General features: G+C 45.1%; 1 protein-coding gene across 4 annotated transcripts in view; it reads left to right on the top strand.

Annotated features, from left to right (window-relative positions):
* Positions 1–12,622, top strand: part of tasorb (transcription activation suppressor b) — a 34,790-nt gene that overhangs the window by 16,891 nt on the left and 5,277 nt on the right. For 2 of the 4 annotated variants that reach the window (XM_080733803.1, XM_080733802.1), the window contains exons 14-20: positions 349–1,320; positions 3,815–4,110; positions 4,602–4,722; positions 6,128–6,258; positions 8,712–9,611; positions 11,840–11,962; positions 12,404–12,563. In XM_080733803.1, the coding sequence (XP_080589929.1) occupies positions 349–1,320; positions 3,815–4,110; positions 4,602–4,722; positions 6,128–6,258; positions 8,712–9,611; positions 11,840–11,962; positions 12,404–12,563 (2,703 nt within the window). The remainder of the gene's footprint in view (positions 1–348; positions 1,321–3,814; positions 4,111–4,601; positions 4,723–6,127; positions 6,259–8,711; positions 9,612–11,839; positions 11,963–12,403; positions 12,564–12,622) is intronic. The other 2 variants (XM_080733805.1, XM_080733804.1) reach the window with 2 other exon arrangements.

Below are 12,622 nucleotides of genomic sequence, written 5' to 3'. Positions count from 1 at the left end.
CGATAATCGTATTGTGGAGATTTAATTTATCGTGATATTGTCCTCCGTCATGCACTGGGATCAATTCACCTTTTATTTGCCAAGCTTCATATCCAGTACCATTTAAACCGTCTATTGGTAAAACATACTTTATACAGTCTCTTTTTCACTCTCTACCAAATCTCTTTGCCAAAAATCTACAAGCAATGCACGTTGTGAGCTTGTAAATCTGCTATTTTTTGACAAATTCTCTGCCCCAGGATAATGGATGTGGGGGATATTTTGATTATCGCGATAATATTGTAAATTTCTTTTGTCACAATAATCGTGATATGACATTTTCATATGGTCCCATCCCTGTCCTCCCAGCACCCCCAGTACCCAGAGAAGTGGACCCCCTGTCGGTAGACCACCCGCCTGCCGTGCCGCCCCCCGTGGAGCCCTTCCTCCCGGCCCTCCACTATGCACTGTACAAGCTGCGGCCCAACCCAGGCAAGGACCTGAGCGCTGGCGTGGAGCACCGCGCCAACGAGTACCTGAGCCGCCTGGAGGTGGCCGGGGTGCGGCCCTTCATCGTGCCCGACTACAAGCAGAACCTGGACGAGCGGGGCAACAACTACCCCGCCCCGCGCGCCAAGCACAACATCGAGGGCCAGCTGCGCACGTACGTGCACAACCCCGGCAACTACACCTTCGCTCTGGCCAAGGCCCGGGACATGATAGACAAAATCCGGAACCCCGCGCCCCAAGTGGTGCACGTTTTGCCGACGGCACACATCGTGCCCACGCATGTTGTGCCCACGCATGTTGTGCCCACGCACATTGGGCCCGCGCACGTCGTCGTGCCCGCCTCAGCCGCCCCGCCGCTACCCCCGGTGGAATACAGCCCTGTGTCGGACTGGGGCGGTTCGGACATGGGCTCAACGCCGGCCGAAAGGTTGCAAATCCCGCCCGAGCGCTCGTCTGCAGAGAGGCTGGAAGGCGGCGCTAGCAGCAGCAGCAGGCGGAGCGGCAGGTCGGGGCACCCGTCCCATTCCAACGGCTCCCAGGCCGAGCCAAAGTCGTCGCGGCCGTCGTCGTCGCACGGCGGCGAGTACGGGCCCACGGCGGCGGACAAGGACAAGTACGACAAGGACAAGATGAAGGAGCTGCTCAAGCTGATCCACCAGCACAAGAAGAACCTGGGGGGCGAACCCGGACCTGGGGAGAGGAGGCCGGAGGACGGGCCCGACGCCGCCTGGGACCCCCACAGCCTGAAGAGGAAGATGGAGGCGGACGACTGGGGCCGCGCCAGCAAACACCCCCGCTCTGACCCTATGAGCAACGGGGAGCCCAGTAGAGGTGAGCAGGGCCCAGCGGGTCTGGATTAGGGGTGGGCGATATGGTGATAATTATCGTTGAGACGATACAATGTGTCCACGATATGCCTTTTCAGAGGTATCGTATATATCGTGATACAATTGAGGGAGCCTCATAAAATTCCTGTTTAATCGTTAATACGGAGATTCATTGGAGAATTCAATTTAAACCTGCATTTTGGTCTAAATCAGTAGTTCTCAAACTTTAAAATGTCAAGGTCTCCACTTAACTCTGACAGTATACAAATGGAACCAAATGGACCCGTAAGGGTCCATTTGGTTTCATTTGTATACTGTCAGAGTTACATACTTGTAAAGTTCAATTTAGACCTCCCAAAAGGAACCCAGAGAGTCTAGTTGTTGTCAAGTAACTTGAAAAATAACCATAAAAAACAATGTGAAAAAGAATCGTGATAAAATCGTGTATCGTGTAACAGCTTGGGAAAATATCGTGATATAGTATTTTTCCATATCGCCCACCCCTAGTCTGGATATATATATCGTCACTGTCCGGCAGAAACCTTGTATCTCCAAGTTTCAGATGTGTACCTGGGCATTCACAGAATACTCGAGTATTCGACTATTCGAATATCAAATCACTATTCGAGTACTGTACATCAAAGTCGAGTATTCGCCAATATTCATTTTAACTCATTCCCTGCCAGGCCCGATAGTCCCGAGATTATTCCAATGTCTTTCCCCGCCAGGCCCGATAGTCCCGAGAATTAAAAAAAAAAAAAAATTTTTTTTTTTTTTTTTTCAAAAATTTTTTTTTTCAAATTTTTTTTTTGACCCCCAAAAATGGAGTAGGCATGATAGCAATCGCGAAATTGCATGTTTAACCCCCATAGCAACCCCATCTTTCAAGCATGGCAGCCATTTTGGCAGCCATCTTTGTTAAACATAGTGGCTGTTATCTCATGAATGCCTGAACGGATTTCCATTCGGATTTTTTTGTTTGAAAGCTGTGAGCAATGTGAACACACGTGGTGCATTATCTAGGCATGGGTGTGCATGATCCGTGCACACCCAATTACATGGAAGTCTATGGAGACGAATGGCAGGTGGGAGTACGGAGGTATGTTAAAATGGCGGTCAATGTGTTAATATTATTATTATTATTTTTTTGTATTTTTTTTTATTCTAAGCAGTGGCAATCTATGCAGCAGTGAGCTCTAGTGTTGGTATTTCTCCTAATCCATTCATGGTTGATTGTTGTCAAATCATATCATACTGTATGTAGTAGGCTATGTGACGATGTGCCGTCATATAAGTGGCCGCCACTCAATGTAGGAGGGGAGGGGCGCCAAAACTGCAGCAAGCGCAATGCACAACAGTGTGTAAATACTTTACTTTACTTACTATTGCTGGCTTTATTACTGTAGTTTGTTTAACAACTTAGACTGTGTCCAGGGTAGCAGCCGCGGGTTCCTCTTGCTGAGTATATCCACAGTTTATAAGGACACTCTTTACAGAAGCTCTTGCGGTGATGTCATGCTTCATAATTCAACTTTATCTTTAATATGCTTATCCAATAAATGCGTCCAGCATTATTTTAAAGAATCCGGTCGCGAGTTATGCAACATGTTTGGAGTGAAACTGATGATCTTGTGTAGTCTATTAGCCTACATTATAACATGTAATCATAACGCATCTTAGCCTTGCAACCACTGTTGTGTTGGTGTCGAGTCACTTCACACCAGCCTACTCGTTTATATCATTTCTAAAATAAATGTTTGAAATACAACATTTATTCAAAATTCAAAAATAATTATTTGATTCAAATTTCAAATCCTTCTATGTTTTTTTTTAAAAACCTATGATTCCATGTCGGTGGTTCTCAAGCCTTTTCATGTGAAGGACCCCTGATATGTATTTGGCCACGGACCCCCATCTCAAAATATTTTGTTCCAGGGATATACAAGCTCACAGCACGGCACTGAGTGCCGTGCTGTGAGCTTGTAGATCTGCTATTTTTGAAAAAATTTTAAAATTAGAATTTTGACCCGATTCTATAAGTGTCTTTTGAATCCTTCTAATGTTTTTTGAAAAACCTGTTTCTCTGTCAGCAAAATCTGGCCAGCCATCGTCAAAGAAAAGGTCCTTTTCACATAACTGGAGCTCAGTTAGTCTGTTCTTGAGAGACTACTATGTCAGTGGTTCTCAAACCTTTTCATGTCAAGGACCCCCAAACTGATATTTATTTGGCAACGGTCCCCCATCTCAAAATATCTAGTTACAGGGACCCCCCCCCCCCCCCCCCAGAAGCAAAATTTGAGTTACAAACGTTCGCTTTAAAAATACATATATTCCAAGATTTTCAAAAATAGCAGATCTACAAGCTTGCAGCGCGGGCACTCGGTGCCGCGCTGTGAGCTTGTATATCTGCTATTTTTCACTGGTTAAAGCATTCAATAATTCTAGGCCTAAATGGGTTAAAAAATACATATATATTCAATGATTCAATGTCTCGGCAGACGACGCGGGCCTGGAAGACGGCGGGCAGAACTTCAACCTGATGTCGGTCATGGAGAGCATGGGAATCTACGACACGGACCTGAGAGCCCGCGGCGCCGCCGCCAACAGCGCCCCGAGCTCCTCGGTCAACGAGACCCAGCGGCTGCTCAAGATCCTGCTGGCCACCCTCAACAAGGCCATGACCCACGGCGCCCTCGCCGGCGTCGGCGGCGTCGAGCCCGGCTTCGGCGAGCAGCCCTCCTCGGCCGCCGGCCCCCCTGGGGTGCCTGTGGCCGCGCCGACCAACTACGTAGCGGTGAGTACCGGTTGTAACGAATCACGATTATGACATTTTTACGTGACGATTAATTGTCACTCAAGTAATTGCGATTAGACCAGGGGTCTCCCGACGTTTTCCTGCCAAGGAAGGGCCCTTTAGTTGAGAGAGGGATGAAGCAGGGACCCCCACAACCTTTTTGTGAATTCCATATAGTTTCATCGTTTGACAGCACAATCATCATTGTATTCTGACTGTAACGGGTCCCCATCCGGAATCAATGGGGGTGAATTTACTCAAATCAAATTTTTGTCTTAGGAATGTGACAAAAACCAAAACATATTATTGAACTCTAGTCTCCATGGCGTGACTAATCAATAGGAAAAAAAAGTCATTTTGGGGGTGAACTACTCCTTTAATATAAAAAGGTTTGGAAGATTTGTAGGACCCCCTGTAGTAGCTCTGAGGACCCCGTGTTGAAGACCCCTGCTGTAAAGTAACTGTGATACTGTGATACTTTGTGTTCACAGGAGGACATGGACTGCAGCCCTGCCAGCCCCCCCAGCCCCCCCAGTCCCGTTAGCCCAGGATCCCCGCTGGAGAGGCCCCATACATCAGATAACCCAGCCTGGGCTGTCCCCACCCACCAAGGTACTTACTGCACTGCCATCTATCTATCCACCAGTCCACTGTTTCATCCAAACACTGGCTCGGTATTTTAGATCAGGGGTTCCCAAACCTTTTTGTCTCAGGGCACCCCTTAAATATTTTTTAAATCCGAGGCACCCCAAACATTATAATTTTCACTCCCAGGCAGCACCTTATATTTATAGCATATCGTCATTGTCTGGTGGAAACCTTGTTATTTTCAAAACCGTTCATTTTTTATTTATCATTTATAAAATGTACTAAACTAGTGAAAACAGCAGATCTGCAAGCACACAACGCATCGCGAGGCGTTGTGTGCTTGTAGATCGGCTGTTTTGTGAGACAGTCTTGCATGATGAAGCAGGGCTTTGCTTTACCAAAAGATGTACACATTTGAAACTTGGAGATACGAGGTTTCTGCCCGACAGTGATGATATTTTAGTGATTATGTTGCAAGGAACACGTAGAGATTATAGCCATTTTGGTTAGAACTGACTGAAAATAACTTTGTACTTCAAGTCTAAAATGATACAAAATATTTTTTCAAGTGTCCAAATAAATTCCCAATATTATCAAATTATCTCGCGGCACCCCTGGACTGCCATCGCGGACCCCAGGGTGCCCCGTCACCCACTTTGAAAACCCCTGTTTTAGATAGTTATTAGAGAAAAGAAGAGTGTTACAATGTTTTCATTTACTTCTTTCTATCCTTTTAGTGATTTTATTTTTTTTAAAGCGACGCGTTGTAAGCTTGTAGATTGGCTATTTTCACTAGTTTGAGTCCCGGGCATATGTCTAATTTCTCTTTGGGTCACAGGCTAAAAAGTTTTGGAACCACTGTAGTCTGTTTGTTTGGGTCTTCAACCCTTTAAAGGAGTAGTTCACCCCCAAAATGACTTTTTGTCTATTGATTAGTCATGCCATGGAGACTAGAGTTCAATAATATCTTTAGTTTTTTGTCACATTCCTAAGACAAAAATGTGATAACAATAAATTTACCCCCATTCGTTCCGGATGGGGACCCGTTTCGAAACCGGTCCCCATCCGGAACGAATAGGGGCAAGTTGCTTGTTAAATGTAAGCATCATAATTTATAATGTTTTTATTAAGCCATTCAGAACGGGTACACATTATTGTGTATCATTATTTTGTGCTTTAGCTATTGAAAAATAGCAGATCTACAAGCTCACAGCGCGGCACCGAGTGCCGCGCTGCGAGCTTGTAGGTCTGCTATTTTTGAAAAATCTCGAACATTTGAATTTTGACCCTATTTTTGACCCGATTCTATAAGTGTCTTCTAAATCCTAATAGTTAAAGCATTCAATAATTTTAGGCCTAAATGGGTTAAGATGATCAGGTATAAAATGACAAGAATACCTGTTTACAGACATTCTCCCTCTGCCTCCAGAGCCAGTTCAGACGGTGCCTGAGCCTGTAGCCAGCGTGGACGCTCACGCAGAGCCCAAGCCGGCCACCGTGACGGAGGTAAAGAAGGCGGCCGTCGTGACGGAGGTAAAGAAGGTGGCCGCCGTGGCCGAGGTGAAGATGGTTGCTCCCGTGACGGAGGTGCTTGGGCTCGTTTTTTCTGGAACCACAACATTCATAATGACATTTAGATGGCATATTATTTAAAAAGACGCCTTGTTGTTTACTAGGGGTGCCACAATACTGAACCGAACCGGTATACAGAACCGAATGGCCCTGTACCGAACCGAACAGCCCATACCGAATGATCAGAATTTCTTATTTTTTTGGGTGTGGCCATATAAAAAAAATCTTTTCTCTTTCTGTACACTTTTTTGGAGTAAATCTTCCTCCTAGTATAATCATAATAACTGATTATCATGTTTTAGGGGGGAAACAAATGATTGCACCCCATCTTTAAAATTTACTGAACATTTTGGATTCTTTATTTTTTCATTTAAATTTTTTACTGTAGCGAAACCGTACCGAAACCGTGAGCCAAAAACCGAGATACGAACTGAACCGTGGCACCCCTATTGTTTACCTGCATTTATTATTTTAGTTTTATCCCATTTCAATGATATCAGTTATTTCCATTCATAGTAGTATTTCGGACTATTATGCTGCTAATGCTATATTATTGAATATTATTGAATATTTCGCTCCACTTCTTTCTTTTTTGGGGGGAGGGAATTCTCTGTGAACCACCAGAGGGCGGCCTCGTAACACAGGTTGAGAACCACCGGTTTTTAGACAGATGCAAGGTTCTTGGTTTATCTGGGATTCCACCCACATGTTGATGATGATCTGTAGATCAGCTATTTTCACAATTTCAGCTTCTAATATTCAGGGTTTCCACGGTTATGAAATTCCTGGATATATTTTTAAATTAGATTTTTTTTCCAGTACTGGAAAAGTTTTGGAATTGATCAAGGGTCCTGGAAGGTCCTGGAAAAATAGCTATGCATTGTTTTTGGTTATTGATTTTGTTAATGCCTCTGAAATGACAAATTAAACATTGGCCAAATTGTCAAATTATATAAGAGGCAGAAATAGCAGATCTACATGCTCACAACGCCTCGCAACGCGAGGCGTTGTGAGCGTGTAGATCGGCTATTTTCACAATAAAACAGTGTTATACAAAATTCCTCTACTCCCCAGTTCAAATATGATTATTTTGTGTGTCACGGCCAGAAAAGGTTAAGAACCACTGCCATACATTTTTTTAAAAGCGACGCGTTGTAAGCTTGTAGATTGGCTATTTTCACTAGTTTGAGTCCCGGGCATATGTCTAATTTCTCTTTGGGTCACAGGCTAAAAAGTTTTGGAACCACTGTAGTCTGTTTGTTTGGGTCTTCAACCCTTTAAAGGAGTAGTTCACCCCCAAAATGACTTTTTGTCTATTGATTAGTCATGCCATGGAGACTAGAGTTCAATAATATCTTTAGTTTTTTGTCACATTCCTAAGACAAAAATGTGATAACAATAAATTTACCCCCATTCGTTCCGGATGGGGACCCGTTTCGAAACCGGTCCCCATCCGGAACGAATAGGGGCAAGTTGCTTGTTAAATGTAAGCATCATAATTTATAATGTTTTTATTAAGCCATTCAGAACGGGTACACATTATTGTGTATCATTATTTTGTGCTTTAGCTATTGAAAAATAGCAGATCTACAAGCTCACAGCGCGGCACCGAGTGCCGCGCTGCGAGCTTGTAGGTCTGCTATTTTTGAAAAATCTCGAACATTTGAATTTTGACCCTATTTTTGACCCGATTCTATAAGTGTCTTCTAAATCCTAATAGTTAAAGCATTCAATAATTTTAGGCCTAAATGGGTTAAGATGATCAGGTATAAAATGACAAGAATACCTGTTTACAGACATTCTCCCTCTGCCTCCAGAGCCAGTTCAGACGGTGCCTGAGCCTGTAGCCAGCGTGGACGCTCACGCAGAGCCCAAGCCGGGCTCTGCGGGATCTACACGCTCACAACGCGAGGCGTTGTGAGCGTGTAGATCGGCTATTTTCACAATAAAACAGTGTTATACAAAATTCCTCTACTCCCCAGTTCAAATATGATTATTTTGTGTGTCACGGCCAGAAAAGGTTAAGAACCACTGCCATACACTACCTGTCTTAAGGCATTGCGCATAGGAGTAAGCAACTCGTTATTGACCTGAATTATTGTTATATAGTCCTGGAAATCGGGTTAAATATTCTGGAAAAGTTTTGGAAATTAATTGGTAAAGATGTGTGGGAACCCCCTGTATATTTGACAATTTGACCAATTTATAATTTGTCATTTTAGAGGTATTAAAAAGTCCTTACATTGTCACTTTAGAAATGTGCAGATACCCTCTATACACTTAAACTTTATGTTGGGTTGTTCACTGTTGAGTGAGAAAACAATTTTTCACATTAAGTTAATCATCTGGGGACCCCCCAAAATAATTTGGGCCACAGGTTGAGAACCAGTACTCTAGATAATAAGTGCGTCTAGCTAAAAACGCCTGCATTGTAACCCTAGGTGAAGAAGGTCGCTCCCGTAGCGGAGCTGAAGATGGCCCCTCCTGAGGCCCTGGCGGCGGAGGTGAAGAAAGGGGCTCCCGAGGTGGAGGTGAAGAAGGCGGCTCCTCCGGCGTCTGTGGCGGAGGTGAAGAAGCCTGCGTCGCCGCCGCCCCCACCCAGGATAGTGAACATAGTGGAGGAGCCCCCGCAGCGGCCCTCCATCAGCCTGGACACCATCCTCAACCAGGAGGTGTACCACCTCACCTCTGACATCCGCAGCCTCATGCAGAACCAGCACATCTACTACTCTTCTCAGCTGCCCCAGCGGCTGCCCCCGCAGCCCCGCTCCTGGCTCCCCAACCGCGCCTTCTCGGGCTTCGTGGTCCCGTACGTCACCCCAGTGCCCGTGCACGGGCACGTCAACGCGCTGTGCGAGAGGATGGGCAGGCTGCTGCCGACGCCGTTGATTCCTCCGACTCCCCCTCCTCTTCTTGCTTCCCCCAAGGTCACGGCCCCATCTTCCCACGCGCCGGGCTCTGACCTCACGGCGCCAAACCCATCCGTCGGTGCCGCCGCCGCAGCGGCCAAGACCAAAGCAGAGCCCTCCCACTCCAAAAGCGACCGTAGACTGGGCACCGTCAAAAACTCCTCCTCGGCCAAGGCGAAAGCGGAGGCCTCCTCCGCCGCGCCCGAGATCTACTCTCCGTCCCGCGTCACCCCCGACTCCCCGGAGCAAAGCCCTGCCACCCCCGCCCCCGGCTCCACCCTGCTCGCCAACAGCCTGATCGGTCAGCTGAAGCCTGAGGTGTTCACGAGCCTCGTGGAGATCTTCAAGGACGTCACCAAGAACACGGTCAAGTTCTACATCCACTCGGAGGGTGAGGGAAACGGCAGCAGCACCATCTGCAAAGAGATCCAGGTACGTCTTAACCCATTTAGGCCTAGAATTATTGAATGCTTTAACCAGTGAAAAATAGCAGATATACAAGCTGCCGCGCTGCGAGCTTGTAGATCTGCTATTTTTGAAAAAGTCGTGAAAATGTGTGCAAATCTTTGAATATATGTATTTTCAAAGCGAACAGTCAAGTTCTGCTTCTGGGTGGTCCCTGGAACTAAATATTTTGAGATGGGGTCCGTGGCCAAATACATATCATTTTGGGGGTCCTTCACATGAAAAGGTTTGAGAACCACTGACATAGTAGTCTCTCAAGAACAGACTAACTGAGCTCCAGTTAAGTGAAAAGGACCTTTGATGATGGCTGGCCAGATTGCTGACATAGAAACAAAGGTTTTTCAAAAAATCTTAGAAGGATTCAAAAGACACTTATAGAATCGGGTCAAAATTCCAATTTTCACGATTTTTCAAAAATAGCAGATCTACAAGATCGCAGCGCGGCACTCGCTACTAGCTACTGTTCAGGGTAGCTAGTAGCCACCACCTCGGAGTCTGGGGATTTGAATCCAGTGTATCCGTCTTGGCTGAGCACCTGTACGACCTACGAACACAATTGGCCGTGTTTGGACTAGGGAAGCTAGTGAGAAGGGCGAGGGTGAGAGTGTTTGAGAATCCCTCAGGTTAACAGTTCTTTGAAGAAAATCAGCATGACTGTTGAGTTTAATAAACACTTATGGAAATGTGTTGGAAAAATAATCCTGAATCCACTCTTAACCCATTCTGGACGGGTACACATTAAAGTGTATTACCCCCTCAGACCGGGAACACATTTTTGTTTATTACAGTATGTATTACAGTATGTACAGTCATTTCTGAGAATATTTCAAGTTTTTCTGATTTTTCTCTATGAAAGCCAAAGGTGTAAGCTATCAAATAGTTTGGAATTTTGTTTCTAACTGCTACAGAGGCTGAGAAATACGTTTTCCAGAAACACAGTGGGTAATTTTCAAATCGGACTTAGTTCTTTAAGGCTTTATTCAAATCTGTGGCAGATATTTTTTTATCTGTATCTACCATCCACTTTGAATGGAAAAATATCTGGAGAAAGAGATTTCTTTATCTGTTATCTGTCCCAGTGGGAATGGGCCTTTAGGCCTATTACTCAACATCTCTAGAAATTGTAATATACAGTATAATTTATGTATAGTACTAAAAATCCGTTGTGGACGCGCTGGAGCACTATGTTCTTTATTGACGGTGATCATGGCACGTTTTTTTTTTTTTTTTACACTCTGCAGTTCCACTGTATTGGAGTGTGTCAGAGTGTACGGCTGCAAATCTCATGCGCTGCTACTGTTTTATTGCAATCGGTCGGGACAGTCCTGCACAGTTGTCACAGATAATAGATTGTTCCACCGTACTGCAGTAAAAAATAAAAAAGTTAACAAGTGCAGCTCTGATAGACTATCCTCTGCTTTTATTGTATCTTCCTGCTGCCTATGTGTACAGTACAATATCGTCACTGTCGGGCAGAAGCCTCGTATCTCCATGTTTCACATTCGTAAAAAAAAAATCTCGCAAAGTAAAGCCCTGCTTCATCATACAAGGCCGTTGCACGAAAGTAGTGAAAACAGCTGATCTACAAGCACGATCTACGACGATATGTTTAGAAGAGAGAGAGAGAGAGAGAGAGAGAGAGGGGAGAAACATTTATTTCTTTATCACTAACATGGCAGCCTCATTTTGGGCATGTCGTTATAGATGGGGAAAAAAGTAAAAAATAAAACTGTTTTGAAACTTTCGAGGAAATGGCGTTATCTAAAAGCTCGGTGCGACGTGAGCGATAATATTTTCACGCGAGCGTGAAAATATTTAATATAAATATTTGATAAATACTTAAAATTTCAAAAACTAATATGGGAATGTAATGTCTAAGCTGGTCTCTCTCTGGTCCCCCCTGTGCAGGAGTACCTGCAGAATGTAATGTCTAAGCTGGTCTCTCTTTGGTCCCCCCTGTGCAGGAGTACCTGCAGAATGTAATGTCTAAGCTGGTCTCTCTTTGGTCCCCCCTGTGCAGGAGTACCTGCAGAATGTAATGTCTAAGCTGGTCTCTCTCTGGTCCCCCCTGTGCAGGAGTACCTGCTAAGGGAATGTAATGTCTAAGCTGGTCTCTCTTTGGTCCCCCTGTGCAGGAGTACCTGCTAAGGGAATGTAATGTCTAAGCTGGTCTCTCTTTGGTCCCCCCTGTGCAGGAGTACCTGCAGAGTCTGGGCAACAGGGAGTGCAACCCTCAGGCCTTCCTGGAGAACAGCGGCAGCCTGGACAAGCTCCTCATCATCATCCAGAACGAGGACATCGCAGCACACGTCCACAAGGTGGCGTCCTCCTCTTGTCATCAATAGGGCTGGCTGTCGCCGTTATATTTATATGATTATGATTTTACATAGGACGATTAACTCTTTTACTGGCATTTATAAGGATCTAAGGATGTCTTATAACGCCATCAAAGTAGCATACCCTTGCGATTTTATAGAAAAATATCCATCCATTATTTCCAACCGCAATCTTTTGTAAAAGACACCCTAATAAGTCTGTAACTTTGACAGTGTACAAATGGAACCAAATGGACCCGTTGGGGTCCGTTTGGTTCTATTTGTTTACTGAAATTTTGAGGTTTCCCCTTAACTTTGACATTTGAAGTTTGAGAACCACTGATTTATCTAATACATTAGCTATATTTGCAGCTTGTGGACAAAACAAACATGTCTTAATAATATTTAATGAAAATAATGCCTTGCCTTGTTTTTCCCTGTTAGATCCCAGCTCTGGTGTCTCTAAAGAAGCTGTCCTCTGTGAGTTTTGCGGGCGTGGACTCCCTGGACGACGTGAAGAACCACACCTACAACGAGCTGTTCGTGTCGGGGGGCTTCATCGTCTCCGATGAGTTCTTCCTCAACCCGGAACTCATCTCACAGGGTGAGCACTGAGCACGCTCCACATCTCCCCCGTGTACCCAGGAGGGACTCGCTAAAACA

Source organism: Nannobrachium achirus (assembly GCF_963921795.1).
Source record: "Nannobrachium achirus genome assembly, chromosome: 9".
NCBI classification, from domain to species: domain Eukaryota; kingdom Metazoa; phylum Chordata; class Actinopteri; order Myctophiformes; family Myctophidae; genus Nannobrachium; species Nannobrachium achirus.
The sequence above is the reverse complement of the archived record's forward strand: the minus strand, read 5'-3'. Positions and strand labels throughout refer to the sequence as shown.